The sequence below is a fragment of the Corvus kubaryi genome, unplaced genomic scaffold (assembly GCF_017639235.1).
Source record: "Corvus kubaryi isolate FWS band 111438036 unplaced genomic scaffold, C.kubaryi_AGA036_p1.0 37397, whole genome shotgun sequence".
NCBI lineage: Eukaryota > Metazoa > Chordata > Aves > Passeriformes > Corvidae > Corvus > Corvus kubaryi.
The window spans coordinates 161,680-178,609 of record NW_024581136.1 but is presented as its reverse complement, the minus strand read 5'-3'; the positions used below and the strand labels follow the sequence as shown (position 1 = coordinate 178,609).

At 46.3% G+C, this 16,930-nt stretch overlaps 1 protein-coding gene across 1 annotated transcript in view; it reads left to right on the top strand.

The window, feature by feature from the left end:
- Window positions 1-15,341, top strand: part of MAP6D1 (MAP6 domain containing 1) — a 15,985-nt gene extending 644 nt beyond the window's left edge. The window contains exons 2-4 of the mRNA XM_042042357.1: window positions 2-106; window positions 10,406-10,523; window positions 13,217-15,341. Of these exons, the coding sequence (XP_041898291.1) occupies window positions 2-106; window positions 10,406-10,523; window positions 13,217-13,294 (301 nt within the window). The 3' untranslated portion in view covers window positions 13,295-15,341. The remainder of the gene's footprint in view (window position 1; window positions 107-10,405; window positions 10,524-13,216) is intronic.
- The last annotated feature ends 1,589 nt before the right edge of the window (window positions 15,342-16,930 follow it).

The following is a 16,930-nucleotide window of genomic DNA, read 5'->3' as shown; positions in this document are numbered from 1 at the left end:
GCGCCGCCTGCGCCCTGCCCGGCGGCGGCGGGAGACCGGCGGTCGACGGCCCCGAGCAGCTCCGGCCGCGCTCGCAGGCGGACGGCGGCCACACCACCTCCTACAGGTAACCGGGCCCGGCGACCGCCCCGCTCCGCCCCGAGCCGGGGCTGCTCCTGCCGCGGGCGGGGGACGCTCCTCCGCAGCGCGGGGCGGGGATGCCGGCGGGCGGCCGCGGCGCGGGGGAGCCACCACCGAGGGGAGGGGTACGGGGGCTGCCGGCTCGCCGGCGGGCTCAGCCTCTCGCCGAAGCCGCCTTTGCTTTTGGAAGTGCTGTCCCTAAAAGCGTCGCTTATGCCCCGGGCGGATGCCTGGCTCCGGCGGCCCTTCTGCGTGCCGGGGCTGCGGAGCCGGCCTCAGTGCGCGCCGCTGCCCGCCCCGCGCTCAGGGAGAGGAGGGAGCACGCCGGGGTGGGATCCATGATGCCATCCCTGGCGCAGCAGCGCTTTACCCACCCGCTGCCGGGAGACACGGCACCTCCGACAGCCGGAGCTGCCCGCGTCCCGTCCGTGCCCAACAGCCGCATCCCTTAGTAGCATCATCGGTTTCCCTTTAAAACTCCTGGAATGTGACATTCAAGGCGAGCCAAATTACAGCCTTAAAAGATTAGTCAGACAAGAAGACATTTGCAGGATATATCCCCTATGTCATCTAATGGGCAATGGAAAAAATTGTCATAAACCACTTGTCTCAGAGCCTTTAAAAATTAAGTGACTTATGTGATTGATGTCTTCCTTTCCCTCTGAACTGTATGACCGATTACAGATGCTTGTTTTCTGGAACAAGAAGTCAGGTGGGATGCACCTAAATCCAACTTTTGTTCTTACTGACATCCCCCATGGGAGGAGAGGGATTTCAGCTCCTACAATACTGCTGCTGAATACTGTATCAGTTTCATGTTGTTACCACATGCTCTCTCATAATGATGTTTGGCAGGTTTTAATATACCTATGAGGTATACTAATAGAGTAATTATTTTTATTCTAACTGATTCATAAGTATTTAGGCACCCTCTACCTATTATTATGTACCTAGGAGACATTTCTCTTCATCACTGCTATTTATTAGATTATTTATTACAGTGCTTTTAAGACAAACTGGGGGCCCCGGGGAGGATTACCAGCCTGCACAGCAGTATTGCTTATCCCACTCCTCCTGCACAGGCAGCTGTCCTGCTCTATGTGCAGTTAACATGCACACTCTGAAAGGATAACTGCAGTGCTTGAATTTATGTGCTATTTTCTCCTTCGCCACATCTCACAGGACAGTCACAGAGTAATTACTGGTTTTGAGGCAAAGCACTTTTCAATTTCAAAGCAGCAAGGAATTACTTCAGAGAAACCTGCGTAGAACAAGACTAGCAAGATTCATCTTCCAGAAACACATCCATCTCCACCTCGTTGTTGAAGCCTCCCCTGCCTTTTCAGCCTCACACCAGAGGAAGGCTGCATTACACTGCATTAGAGCCACAGCTTTCCTATAGCTGTTCAAATGCTCAGTCACTTCTCCCACCTTCCTTCCCTCTGACTTGTCTGTTCTCACATAGGGCTCTGCCATCAAAGAACGAGAAGTTTACAGATCACAGGACAAAATATTGGCTGGGGCAAGATACCAACATGCAAACCAAAACAAAATTTTATAAAAAGTAAAACTTCAAGGTAGTTGAGGAGCTACTCACAGCTGAAAGAAGGAAAAGTGCATGACAAGGATGGAGGCACAAGCCAGGGCAGCCACACCAGAAAAAAAGTTCTCATGTAAAACTTTTAAGCTGTTTAAAGGCACAGTAAACAACTGATGCAGACAGAAAACTCTATTAATCAAACCACTTTTGCCTTATTCTGGTAATTCCCATTGTTTCTTTAGATTATCACCTGGTAAAACATCGTGTTTAAGTCCCCGTACCACTGAGCACACAGGAGTCACAACAAGCAGCAGGAGAAAAGTTCACAATAGTTTAACAGGCTACAAGAGTCTATTTTCATTTAGACTTTTTTTTTAAGACTAAGCATGTACTTGGCAGAGTTACACTCATTTTCAGTTACACTTGGGTTTGTATTTGGTAGCTTCAGTGATGGCAGCGCCCAGGACCACTCCCGCAGTCTGAAGCAGGGAAGAGGTGATCACAACACACCCATCTTCGGTAAGCTGAGCACTCACAACCCACAAGGACATTTCCATGAAAACCACTACAGTTCACTCCTCTCCTCTTATCATATTTTCCAAAGGCAGCACTGCAGGCTGCAAACATTTGTCCGATATTCAGGTAGTAGCTGAACAGCACCATTAACGATTGATATTCTTCATCTTCCTCTGTATCAAAGACCATAAACACCCTCCTTGTTTATTAAACTGTCCCTTGGTGGCCATGCACAGCCCCACTGCGCTCTGGCAATAGGGATCTGCCCCACTGCTTGTAGACTGTTCACCCCCAGAAGTGAGAAGGCAGCAGAGAAGTCATATCACCTGTGGTATAGGCAGAGCAAGGGGGTTTCTCTTACTAAGGGCCATGTGTCCTGAGGAGAAGGTTGGTGAACCCCATGATGTCTTCGGGAGTGTTGGACAAAGGGAGAGTGTCCTACAGAGACATGCAGGCAGAGAAGAGCAAAGGTATGAAAACACATGTTTTTTGTAAGACAGTCTCACTGCCTTGCTAGGGAGAACATTATGGAGATTCCTCCTTTTCTGCTTGCAGGAGTATCAGCCCTTTCCTGTAGGTCAGCCCAGTGAGGAGGTGGGGCAGCCCTGAGGACCAGGTTCTCTGCATGGGGAGCTGTGTCCACTCTCCCAAGAAATGGGTCATTTGAGTCCTTTGTGCTCCAGGTGCTTCAGCAGGTTCTGTGCACAGCTGAGTTAGGCACACACTATGAGGCTCTTCGTGGAGGATTGGCTCCTGCAGTGTGGGCACTGCTGGTCAGTAGCCTCCACCTGTACTTTGTGACTGTGTCAGGTCTCAGCAGCTGGCTGGGCTTGCTTAGTGTTAAAGAGAAATCAAGTCTGTCTTGAGCAGGACAGCGCAGAAGGGTTGGCATTGATACATGGTCCACTCCATGCTTTTAATGGCAATAGTGGTTTTCTTGCTTAACTCTGTAAGGTGTTGGGACTTTTTTAGGTTTTGTAGTTTGTTTGGGTTTTTTTAATTCAGGAATTTTGATTCTGACTGCCTACTGTGTTTGTTTCTCTTAACACCCAAGTGTTGAGTCCCCTGTAACATTCAATACCATTTGACATGCTTTTGTGTAACAGTGTAATTCTCCTGTGAGACTTCATTCTGCACTCTGCTTTAAGCTCAGAAGGAAACAGAGCTGCACACAAAACTGTCTGTACATAGTGAAGCTGGTCAGCATGACCTAGCATTTCCCAGAACGAAATAAACCTCTGGGATAAGTGACTGAGACTGGAGGAATCTGTCTATGGCCAGAATAAAGATGAAGGTGGAGGGGGTATTGGAAGAATACCTGTACTCCTGAGCAAGCAAAGATTTTTTTTATTTTGAAAAAATAACTGAATAAAAGGTGAAAGGACAGCACAACTGCCTGCCCTACAAACTATTGCCCTGTGTCCCCAGATCATTGGGTAACTTCTGTCTCCCTCCAGTCCCTGAATTTTGGCTGGAGTTTTGCAGGGTCTGAATGAAGTCAAACCCCATGAGACTGCATCATGGGAGCTCAGGCACACAGGCCAAGGCAAATCAATATAAGCTGCACTTGAAAGGCTAAAATGGGATGTGCTCCAACTGTGAAAGGATCCTGGAGACTGCTGCAGAGGGTTGCAGTAGATTACACCTTACTGATGCTGGAGGAGGCAGAAGAAAGTGCTGAGTGGCCTCTCTGCACCTGCCCAAGAGCTTGTCCTTTGGCATCACAGAAGTGACTTCTCCCTTCAGCAGTAGGCTGCAGGTGCTGTGTACTTTTGGTTTTGCACACAATTAATTGTAGTACTAGGTCTTGATTGCATTTAGCAGACATTCTAGAAATAGAGAAGTGCTTTACTTAGCTCCCTTAACAGAGGATGAGAGAATCTGGTGCTGCCAGCAGGTATCTCCAGCTGGCTCTGTTCTCTGGATGTCATCTTCTTACCTCGTTAGAAAGCAACAGGGATGAAGGCACAGCCTCTGTGCCAGGGCCAGTATTGCTGGGAGGAGAACCCTGTTCAAGGCTCAGCTACATGATAAGTCACTACAGACAACAGTTTTCCCTTCAGTAACCTGCCAGCTTTTGGAAAACACTTCAGACATGTAAGTGAAAACGTTGCACCTGAGCTGTGAGCAGTTGTTTTGCCTCTTTTCCCCCCACCCATCAGCTTTACTTGTATTGGCACTTGGGGAACTGGGAGATGACTGCAAATTTCTGCACACACACAACAGCACAGGCCCCAGGCAGAGCTCAGTCTCTGCAGTTGGGGTTTCTGTGACAGGTATTTCGAGTAGGTGTGAGTCAAGAGCACCCAACTTATTTGCACTTGAGAGGCACAGCAGTGAAGAAGACCAAACTGGGGCCCTGAGATCAGGAGGGTTTCCTGCTCACCCAAAGCAAGCCATGTTGTTCTGATGAAAAGAAACCTCATAAAGAGGTATTAAGGGGAAAGGTGCCTGTTGTGCCATTGCTCATGATTTTTGGGAATAGTAGGTGGAAGATACCTCAGCAAACTGAATTCCCACCTTCTTGCACAAATACTCAGCACATGCCATTCTGTGACCATGAAGCAGACATCCCCCCACCAGGAGGGATACTGCAGAATGAAGGGGAATGACACTTTTCCCCGTAACTATGGGTGCACTCACAGATTGTGTGGCTGCCTGTACATTCATCTGCCTTCAAATAGTGCCTGTGTAGAAAAACAAAGTGAACTGTGGTGACTCCTTCACACTGAGAAGCATCTAATTACAGCTGTGCAGAAAACAGAGAAAATACCTGCGCTTGTGTTCAGCAACGTATGGGATCAGGGCATGCACCTGAGCTGGCAGGGTTAATAGTACTATGTATGAGGAGTCCCATCCTTGATCCAGAAAGATCTTTAAAGGCAAGCTTATCCTCAATAATAGCAGTAAATCTTTTATAATCAAGGCTTACAGTTATCTTTGCATTCTTAAGTATCTCGCTGCTTGGGGAAATTAATACTCAAGCCCCTGATTTTTATGGTATTTAAGAAGTAAGCTTGCTTGGTCCAGGCATTGGGATGGATCCAGAGAGAGTCACTGTGCACTGCATAGCCTGGCTGGGGCAGGGAGGGCTTGGAGGGGCATGGAGGTGTGTGAGGAGAGACATAGTGGGGCTGGGAATAGGGGCTCAAGAGAGGGTGTGTGTTACGCAAACTATGCTGTAGAACTGAAATGTGGGATTCAAAGATGTTCCTTAAAGTAGGAGGAATTTCCTCCACTCAAAGTCCTCTCAGCCTTAGGTTAGAGTGAAAGAATGAAAAGTGGGTTAATGGCAGAAGTCAAGACCCTCAAACCTACCCACACACCGCCAGTAATATAGTTCTGATAAAAGGGAAGCAGCTGCCTGTCCTGTCACACCAGTGTAAGTGCTTCTCCCTTGGGCATCTGCCTGTGAGCAAAGCAAGCCCCTAAAATTCACTCTAAGATAACAGTTTGAGTCTTAGGGTTTTTGTCTTGAACTTTCATTCAAGTCTTCTGCTGTTGCTTCCTTCTTGTGACTTATGAACAGCTCCAGGTTCTGCCTGACCTTGTTGGATGTGAGAGTTGAGACAGGAAATATCCAGGTGGCTTCTGTTTTCCTCCTCTGTAATTCCTGTGCGCTGGTCTCTCTATCTTTCTGCTATGTCTTTTCTCTTCCCCTCTGTTTTTTTTCCCTCCTTCAGCCTTTCCTTTCCCTTTTTCTGTCCTTATGCTGGGCTCTTTGGCTGGATAGGAGAATGGGCACAATCTGCCACTGTGTCCGTCCAAGGACTGGAAGGGCACCCCACCACTGTCTGACACAGCTCAGAGGAGAAGCAGTTTAATGGCTCCATTATCCAGGAGGGCTCCTGACTTTGTTTGTCATGCAGAGCTCTCACTGTGACCATGACTTGTAACATTTGCAATCCTCCATTTACCAGGAGACATCACAGCACCCTCCCTGACCTATGGAGGTCTTTGCCAACAAGTGGACTTAGCCTATCCCTTGGGAGAGCACTGCTGGCTGCCCAGCTCTGCCTGGGCAAACCAGATGCATGGCCCTGGCAGTAGCCTGTGAAGAGCTGTGTTGCAAACGAGGAGACATTTCACACCCCACACCTTCTGCCAAAACCTCTCACACACCAATCTGGCTTCTCCAGGGGACATCTAGAGTAGTATGTACTTTGAAAAGAAAATAACAGACACCCCAAGCTGTACCACAAATTTGGAAGAACGTTCATTATGCTGTTCAATTCTCACTGGTGTGCTGAGTATGAGAAGGAAGAGGGCAGAAGAATGAACACAGACTAGGTCAGGCAGCATAGCTTTGAGTTACGGTCAGCTGTACAGAGTGAGCCTTTTTCTCCAATTCTTAAATAAGAAATGTTATGCAGTGGCTCAGAACCACCACTGATAATTAATCATGCGAAGCAAACTGTGACATAGAGATGAGGTACTAAAATGACAACTGTTCTGGCATTGGTGGTGTATGATTATCAATGCTGAAGATAAATCTGTACGGAAACAGCAGCCTCAGCAATGCAAAGAGCGCTGTTGGGATTCCCACTGCCTGTCTCCCTATGCCTAACAGAAGTGTCCCCCACCTTGGTGAAATTAAAAAGCCTTCTAGACTAGATTTTCACTAGGTCAGTGAAGTAAAAAGGATTTTGCAGACAGCTTTCTCAACAAACCAGAAAACATTAGTGGAGCACATGAAACAGGGAGAGAGCTGGAGGCAGCACATAGGTCATTGTGTAGTTCGCAGCATCCAGCAGCTTGAGCTGCAGCAGCAGCAGACACTGTGTTTGGAAAGAACTGAAGGATCAATCCCAAATCCATCATTCCCAAATCTTGCTTGAAGTCTGCAAGGCCACACGGTGAATGATGGTGGGGGCATCTCTCCTGCCTGGCCCACTGTCTCAGCTGTTTGACAGCCTGGTACAGGCAGTCCTGCTCACCCAGGGTGGGGAGGTGGCACATAAACACCAGCTCAGTGAAACAGCTCTCGTCAAAGCTGGGCCTCATCACAACACCCTAGTAATTAATAGTCTAGTGCTTTTTTTTTTGGTTTCTAGCCTGTACATTAGTTGTACTTCCACTTGCTCCTTCTCTCATCACCACAGGGGTTAAACTGTCCCAGCAGGCCACAAGCCTCCATTTCCACACTGCACTGAATCAAACCTTCCCCTGCAGACACATCCCCACACATTACAAAAGAAATGCCTTTTCTCGGTCTCTATTAACCAATTTTGAGAAGGAGCAAAGAAACAGTTGAAAAAGCAGTGATTTATATGATCAAGCACCGGGGCAACCCACACGCAAAAAGCTGCTTCTTAATTCTTCCTAGACTGAGTTAGAGGTAAAGAAACAGCAGTACACAAAAAGCAGCCCTTCCCTTTTGATCCCAACTGCTTTAAAGCCTGCATGCTACTCAGGAAGCCTTTCTCTTTCACAACCCCAATGGTTTAGTACTTCAAGTACCACTGGGTCATTTCTATTTATGGAGATCAAAAATCTCACCTCTAGGTTGTAACAGTGGAGGACAAAACAGAACCTAAAGAGAGCCTGGTCACTGAGTTATGGGCCTGGGGACTACTTTCCCTCCATGCTAGATCCTTGGAGTCCTAAAGTAACCTGACAACTGCTGCTGTCTAGGCACAAGGGGAGGAGAGGGGTGCAGCAGGAAGAATGAAGATTATTATCTCCAGCAGCAACAGTCAGTCTTGCATGTTCATCCCCAGCAGCAGCTGGATGTCACACTACACAGGGTACAGCAGGGAAGGAAGACAGTCACTAATCTTGTCACTTGACATCTTAAACTAAGTAACATTAAAAACAGGTCATTCCTCTTCCCCAGGCTTTGATTAGATTGACTCCACTCATGACTCCAAGACTGGTTTCTAGTCAAGTCACCAGACTGGTACTCGGCCTCATGTTCCTTCTGACTCTTGGCTATGCAGCTGGAGATGAGAACATGTGTCTAACCTGCAAGGTTAGAGGCAGAGGAAATTTAGTTAGCTGCACTTTCTCAACCAAAGGTTATAATATTTCTTTCTTGTTTTAAGTACCTCAGCTCCCAAAAGGAGCTAAGCTAAGCTCTCTGTTTTGCTCCACCCTTCACTTTTGGCTCAGAGTTCTGGGTTCCCCCAGAGCAAAATCCCAGTTCCAAATCAGAAATGCTGGTGTGGTGTGGGCCATGACTGTATCTGCCGTTATGTTTCTGATTCTGTGGGGAGCATGTAGGTGCCTCAGAAATAGTTTTGACTATCCAGGCTGAGAGGAGAATGGTTTGACTTCCAGCCAAAATGAGGGTCTTGTGATCCAAAAGGACTGTGTTTGGGGGCCTGCCAAATCAGCAAATGATCTGCTATAAAGCATTGAGACAGAGCTGGCTGCACAGACAGGCAGCACAGTCATTCATTGAAAGCTGGAGACACACTCCATTGCAGCGGGGAGACCAGTCAGCACAAGGATGAATGGTTAGGAATCAATGCCACCAGCATTCTTGAGGAAATCGGGCTTTATGTGGAGCAGCAGGTTCCAGTTCCTAGAAACTGTGGGGATGTAACTGATGGTTTTGCACCATTTTCCTGGTATTTTGCCCAGTAGCTGTGTCCTCCCTCTGGCTGTGCAGTAGAACAGAGGTCAGATTTAACTCTGCTTTCATGCACATCTGGGATTCCCTGCTGAAAGGTTGCCTTCCTGGGGCATTGCAGCCAAAATCACCTTTCTTCAAAAATGCTGCCTTATCCTGAGGTGTTACAGGAAAGGAGCAGGAACACCATCACCAGCACCAGGGGAGCTGCATGGGCACCCACCTGCTGCCTGAGCAGGCCCAAACAGCATGGTGCAGAGAAGGTGTCAGCTCAAGACAGCAAGAACAAACTGATTATAAACAAGATTTGCAATGCACATAGACAGCCGTGACAGGGGCCTGGCTTTGCTTTCCAACAGCAGGAAGGTCTTCCATAGGACATTATCTGTAATATACTAAAAGGATCAAGTCCAAACGACACATTCTAAAATAATACGCCACACTTGTGCACTTTAAATTAGATATTTAAAAGAGGAATTCACAGCTATTATAAATATAGCAAATAGCATGCTTGGGAAAAATGAAACTCAGAGAGGCTGTGATCAAAGATAAGCTTGACACATTAAAACAAGCCTATTTCCCTAGCCTGGGCATAGCTCAGGACTGTCTTACCCCTTGATCCTGTGTATAAGCAGATAGTAAAATGCACTTATTGAACCATGCCAGGGTATGAAAATAAGATTGTCACATCTCAGCTAATCACCTCTCCTTTTGCTACAGAAGCTGCCTGAATTGGTTGCCAGAGATACACAAACAGAGCAGACTTCTGTCTTCCTCTGAGCAACAAGACAGCTCAGTTGGCTGCTACTGCAGCATCCAGGCCTAATGGCAAGGGCATTAGTGAGGCCTGTTTGTGACAAGGGGTACAGGGAAGCAGAGGGAAAGCTGCAGAAGGAAGTTGGCAGCTGAACTAAGCAGACCCTGCAATGCTGTTCTTAGGTGCTCTTGAAACGTGCTGCCCCTTTCTCAGTGCAGTCTCTGCGCCCATTTCTCAGATGACCCTTGGCTGACTTATTCTTGGAGCAGCAGCTCCTTCTCAGACATCATCATGCGGATTTAAAGCACTTTCCCCCATCTGAAGGAAAATCATTGGCGTAAGCATCTGCCAGCTGAGATGGTGTCTGTGTGCATTTCAGACTGAGCTGCCACAGCTCTTGCAGCACAGCACACACTGGCAAACATGCCTGCTGTTGAGAGAGCCACAGCCAAGTATGGGAACATCAGCAGGTTCTCTGCATATGTGAGGGCCACACACCAGACCAAGGTATCTTACATTGTAAGTGGCCAACGTGCCAGACAATGTTTTACATTGTAAATGGTCAGTGGGCTGCAAAATGTCACCCTGACTTCTTATCCAGAAGGGAAGTATCAATTACCTCCAGGAGAGAGCACATTTTGTAGGAATAAAAGAAGAGTTAAGTCAGGGAATCCAGATAGCCCAGTCTATGCCCTGTTCCATCTTTCAGTCTGAGCTTTCTGAGAGAGACAGGCTGGTAGGCTCAATTCTTTTATTCTCAGTATGCCTCAGACAAGTTCAACCTTGCAAGCTGATTGTATCCCACCTTGCCTTCTGGCTTTGCAACCACTCTGAGCAGAAGTGCCCTGTGAGAATGTTGTCTTTCACAAGTTCTTCTGTCTTGACAATCTCATTTCAGACAAGAGTATCGCCCATGGACTGGAGCAAAACCATCCAAGCCTATAAAGTCAAAACAAGGCTTCATTATCCCAGAAGACCATTTTGTTCAAGAGACAAGCTACAAGGCAGACTTTAAGGTAATCAGCAGTTTTTAAAAATCCTAAAATCAATGCGAATAATACCCACAGTACACATCAGGAACTCCTCATATTTGATCATTGCAGTGCATGTAGGATAAAGCCATATCCTCATTGACTACTGTTTTGTCACTGCCCATTAGGTAATGTGGCCATCCCTTGCCTTCAGAAAGGCATGCTAGACAATGTCATACTGTAATTGATCATCATTCAACCCAAGACCAAAATTTTAAACTGCATGACAGAAAGTTCAAGATTTACGATTCCCTCAGCTGGATACCTTATATAAAAGGTGTGTGTCATTACCTCTCTGTGTGTAAGGTGCCATTAACACCTTCTGCACTAACTTGGAGCAGTCAATGTGCACGAGCACTAGGGCTGCAGAGTGAGATTCAGCCTCTGGGCACAGGTGTTTGCCTGGGAATCTTTGCAGATCACTGCCTAAGGAACAGCACCTGCCCAGACAGCACAAAACTCCCCCTTGCTGGTGTGGGCAGAAGCTGCCCCTGCTATGAATGCCAAGGAGGACATAGCTGTGATGAACAGACAAGCTGCACAGCTCTGAGACTTCCTTGGGATTTCCCTGTGAGTTTCTCAACTTTTTCTGTGAGTTTCTCTATACCATCAAAGATAATTTTCTTATTGTGAAATGCATGTACTAGTGAAAATCCCATGAGGAGACATTCTGTACTCAGCGTGTTCCCTGACAGGGCCCCCCACACTCCCCATCCCCGTAAGAAAGGAAAGTGCACACTGACAAGGCTCTGTTGTAGCTGCTTTTTGCATCAGACCACGAAAGAGAACAGCACCTCCCATCCAACCACGGGAGTTGTTCGCAGGCTGCACTGAGTGACTTAGAATGCAGAGCCGGGGCTGGGGTGGAACTCCCTAGCTGCAGTGTGCTGTGCCAGTAGAGGTAATAGCAGCTACTCCAGGGCCACATGTAAAAAGTAAATCTTTGCCTTGGAGGAGACAAGGAAGAAGTGTTTAATCAGCAGACAGTCAAGTGCCTCCTCCGCAGAGGATTGCTGGCACACTGCTGCGACAAGGCTCACGATGGGTACAGCCAGCTATGCTGAAAGTGGGACAGTGACCTCAGGCAAAACAGAATTTGCAAACCTCACCAAAACTTCCTTCTTGCTCTGATTAGTCTAGGCTGCTTACTGAGGTGCAGCAATGAGGATAGACCTTGCATTTAACACTTAAACCTTGTATTTGACCCTTGTTAATTTAATTTTGCATTTTGACCCTAAGGGGTCAAAATACAGTGTTTTCCAATTTGTCAGATAGGATGCAAAGAAGGGGGTCCTAGATAAACCCCTGAAGGTCCCTTTCCCAGTTCTTGAGGAAGGGAAAGAGAAGACTAAAATCCCAGACACAAACACTTGCTACCAAGGACGCTGTACTCTGAATCATGCAAGCAAAGGTCCCACCTCCTGGAGCCCCAAGGCACCATCAGAATCTTCCTAACAGACAGCATGGCAAAGGTGTAGTGAGGAATGAAGATGGTGCCAAGGAGCCACCAGTTCAAAGAGAAGTCAGACTCTCCCTGGTTCAGACACCATCTCAGCTGACCATTAGGACTTTCCCTCTTACCTGAAGTCCCTGGCTTTGCCAGACATGTCAGAATCAGGTTTATATGTCCTGACAGCCTGCATGTAGAACTCAGGCTGCTGGTTCTCCCCAGCCACTGAGATGTGCATATACTGTTTGTGACAACTCACTTGTTCCTTAGTGTGTCAGATGCATCCCCAGAGGAATGGAAAAATCAGAACAATGAAACAACATCAACCAGAGATCAATAGCTTTCCCTATTTCCCTATACTCTCTTTGCCTGTAGTTTTGCACTTCTTTCTTTGTTTGGATGCAGCAAACCCAGCAGAGCATTCTACCCTTTCATGTTTTATGGCCAGATTCACCCCAAGTCCTGGGCTGGATGCACATCTATGGCCAGTCCTATTTCAAATCCTTTGAGTTTTCAGCATTAGGGATGACAGAAGCACCCAGGTGTCCTTCATGCTTCAGTACAACTACAGCAGCTACATATTGCATGAAATTCTGATTCCACAGACATCAGAGAAAGCAACCATTGTTATCTTTGCCTTTCCTCCAGACATGAGAAGTTTACATCCTTATCCAAGTCCTTGCAGTTTAACAGCCTGGCATGTCCAGTAACCAGTTTTTCTCCTTTGGGTCCTCCAGGTCTGCACCTCTATTCACAGCAGACATAGATTGTGGCCCCATAAAGCATTACAACGGAACATTTTGATGGATCCTGGATGGCATTCTCCAAAAGGCTAAGGACCAGACACACACCACTGTAATTCCTCTCACTTAAATCCAGCACCCATCCAGCAGTGAATTTGTTGTGATGCTCATAGAGTGTTTGCCAGCAGGCCTTTGTGAAGAGGCAGCTCTTCATCTTGCAGAGGCCGAGTCCAGCCAAAGCCTGCCCAGCATCCCAAGGGCTAGGTTACAACTAAACCCCTCCTCGCTGGCCCAACATCATGCCTGCCCTTGAATCAACCTGTGCAGCAAGGCCAATCTCACTGATGCCTAGCCAAGGGCTAACACCTGTGTAGTGGTCACAGGGAGAGCAGATAGATCCTCATAATACCCCAGTCCCCTCAAACTCTCTAGACAGTTGTATCCTGTGTCACACTAATGTTTCTCTCCCTTCCTCACCCCACTAGATCCCAGAGGTGAAGACCAGGTTCTCCCCCAACCCTTCTGCTGTTTTCCAGGCGCCATCACGGATCCTCAACGTGTGAACCTGGACCCTCCTCACACCCAGGCAGCTTAAACGCGGAGCTTCTGTTAAGATGTATCACTATGCAATTTTGATGAGGAGTGTTAAGATCAAAGAACCGGTGTTATCAAAAGCAGCTCCAGTGATTAATGATATGCACACACACTTTCTGTTAACACAACAAACCGCAAAGCGCTTGGTTCAGAGCTGGCAAAACACACTGCAAGGAGTGACCTAGTTTTTCACAGGAGCAGGTTCATTGCTATGCCAGCTGGCGTCACATTAGGAGATTGACTTTGGGCAGCAAAAGCAGGATTGCAGACAACATCCCTACACAGAAATACACAGGGTAGGAGGGAAAACAATCGCAAGTGGGATGGATAATTAAAACCCAAACCAGTTTTATTTAGCAACACCCTCTAAGTAGGCCACTGAAAGACAGGGAGTAGTCTGGCTGACTTCTGAGCTTCTTGAGGGGTTTTGGGAACAGCACCTCAAATGGCATCACCAGAAAGCACAGCTTCAAAGGGGCTGGTCTGAACTTCCAGAGTTGTTTTAGAAACTGGAGAAAGCCAATGTCATTGAACTATAAAATAAATCCGGCACATGCAATGTCTTGGGCGTTTAAGGCTGGGAAGCTGGATATTTCCAAAATTGGAGAGCTGATGCAGAAGCAAGAGGGGACTGAACTCCAGGAGGCAGCCCTGACAGCAGTGCACCAGACTGGTTTGGAGAAGAGTGCATGGATACTGTCAGGCACCCACCAGACTCCTCCACAGGAGCTAAGATACTTATGTAATTTGTACAGCTGTTAGGGTGAATGTAAATATTGTACATGGATATTACCTAAAGCAATTTGTGATCCTTTAATGAAAAGGATATGCTTATACTTTTAATAAATGTTAACTCTTTGCATATGCAAGGTGGAAAATATTGCCTTGAAATTCCTAAATTATTGCCTGTATATTGGTAATGCTAATGCTAGGAACAACCACAAGCGAATGTTACTTAGAAATTCTTCTTAAAGAAAAATGTAATGTAGAATGTAAGCCATCTGTCATTTTTAAGATAGGCCATTTCAAGTGTCATTGTTCTGAAGCTGATTTTTTTAGACTGCTGTGCATTGATCTTTTGCTGAGGTACACGTGTTTTAAGAAACCATTTTTTTAGCCTTTGTTCATCAAGACTTTACAATTTCTATTTCAATAACTTATGCAATATAATTAGTCTACTGCTTATTTAATGGATTTACTAATTATTTTGGAAAACAAATTGAAAAACTTTTACTTTGTGTTTGCAACACATGTGTGTTGTCCAGAACAAAGGGAAACTATCCTCAGACTTGAACAGTGATCAGATATTCATTCATCTGTAATGAAACAGACTTTTAACAGGAGGATTTTTTCTTAACCTTCCTACTAGCTGAAGTCTAAGGCAAATTTAATGAACTTCGGGGATTCTGCAAAAACATACATATTGCTGATAATTCCCGTAAGAACAATTTTTGAGCTGTTGGCATGTGAATAGTACTTGGAATACATACAGACAGCATCTTCTCACTGCATGATGTGAGAATTTAATGGTGCCATCTCTGTTCACTACAGTGGGACTGAACACAACCACCAGAATAGGGAACACCTGCAGTAAGCTGCATTTGGCTGGGACAAGGGATGGCTCTTCCCACACTCATCCTTGGATAAACCTACAGCAATCCCAGTGCTTGCCAAAATAATTTTTCAGGAGATTAATTTTTCAGGAAATTCATTTGAAACATTCAAACTGTGCTAAAAGTTTTGCATGTTAGATGTTTCTAAGAATTCAATCTGCTTGTTTAATCTCTTTATAATGTTTTTAACAGTTTTGTTCAAACAATTTAATTTCATTTCAATTCTGGACTTTATTAACAGCAAGGAAAAAAAAGAAAAAAGGAAATTGTCTATTATCTATTCTTAATTTACTGTATTTCTTAAAAAAAATTACCCAGGTTTAAACAAATTGGTAATATAATAAGCTTGTATTTTATCAAATGGACTGGATTTAATTTAATAAATTAAAATGTATTTTGGCTATTGGTTCTCTCCTATATTTTTTGTTGTTGTTGTTGTAAAATACAACCCTCAGGTATTCAACCTTGCAGTATAATTCATCACTGCATGTCTGTCTGCCGGGTTGCACGAGCAGGACAGCAGGGCACACTGAATGAATGCCAAGCAAGGTGTCAGGGATGCACTCAGAGCCATCAGCAGTCAATTGCTTACTCCTGGAGCTTACCCCCAGGCACCGCCCCCAGCAAGGACAGCTTCCAAGGCACACTCAGAGCTGTGGCCCAGCTGCCTGTCTGAGAGCATAGCTGCTATCCAAAGGAAAGCTGTTGCTCTGCAGAATCCATAATCACTTACAGGACTTTCCCCAGACCTTTTCAAAAGGAAAGCAAACTATTCAGCAAGCAGTCCATGACCGTGAGTGGGAAGAGGGGGTGAACCAACGACACCAGTGTGCTGCACTCCCTATCGAATGCACAGAGGTTAGATCCACTTCGATGTAGATGCCATGTTCTGAAGACCCCTTTCTGCAGTACCCACACTGTGCCCTGTAAAGTTTCACCTCAGTTTCATTCTGCCATCTCACATCAATCACAGGAAAAGGTGATAGCTTTGAATGTTAAAAGTGACCATTGCTTTACAGTTATTCCCAAGAACATTTCAGTCAGTAAGTGCTGAAGACACAACCGGCTTCCCTAGACAGTGCAACAGCTCTTCTAGCTACACCTCAAAAGACTTCCAGGAGAAAGCCAAAGTCTCACAAGCTGCTCAATGAACAGAAGGAAAACTGAGTAGGTACTTACCACTATAAGGTCCAGGGTAATGCCACTCGCTGTCAATGTCTGCAACTTACCTGATTTGTATGAAAAACACCTGCCTCAGCCAAATTAAAAGGTATCACACCAAGTTCCTCTGAAGAAGTCAAATCTACATGAGTTTTGCGGGCTTCAGGGAGCAGTGATGCCAGGATTGCTTCCAACATTGCTCTCACACTAGAATTTGTCTTCCCAGTTGCTCTGGGCCCATGTCCAAGTCTCTCAAGGATTTTTGACTGTGACTCACACTGCAAGTAAGGGTTATTTGACACATAAAAAAATGTCCTTTAAAAAGGAAGGCTTTACACCTGTAACTTTAGAATGTACTACTTCTAGGGTGACACTGAACCTGCTTGTTTTGTTTAATCCTGCTGACACCTGGCCTGTTGGGATGCTGAAGGTGAGTTTTGTGTCAGGGAGTGGTGAATACCTACACTGCCACATGCTCAATTTAAGCTTTGGCGTGGGGAATACACCATTGCTCAGGAGAGTTCTTGTTGTGAACTTGGAAAATTCACAAGCAGCACAATACTGATATGCTTGCTTTCATAAAGTGCACATTTCTCTCTACATTACACTAATTTCTTTGTGAACAATCAGATGCAAACCGGGCTGGTGTCCAGCGCTGGCAGGGGGACGGTGGGATCTTTGAGGGGAGGGAGCTGAGGAGGGGTCTCTGTGAGGGGAAGGGGAATCATGGAGGAGGGGTATCTCTCTGGGGGCAGGGGGTCAGAGGGGGAAGTCTCTGTGTGGCGGTCTCAGTGAGGGAATGGGGGGCCTCTGTGAGGGGAGGGAGCTGTG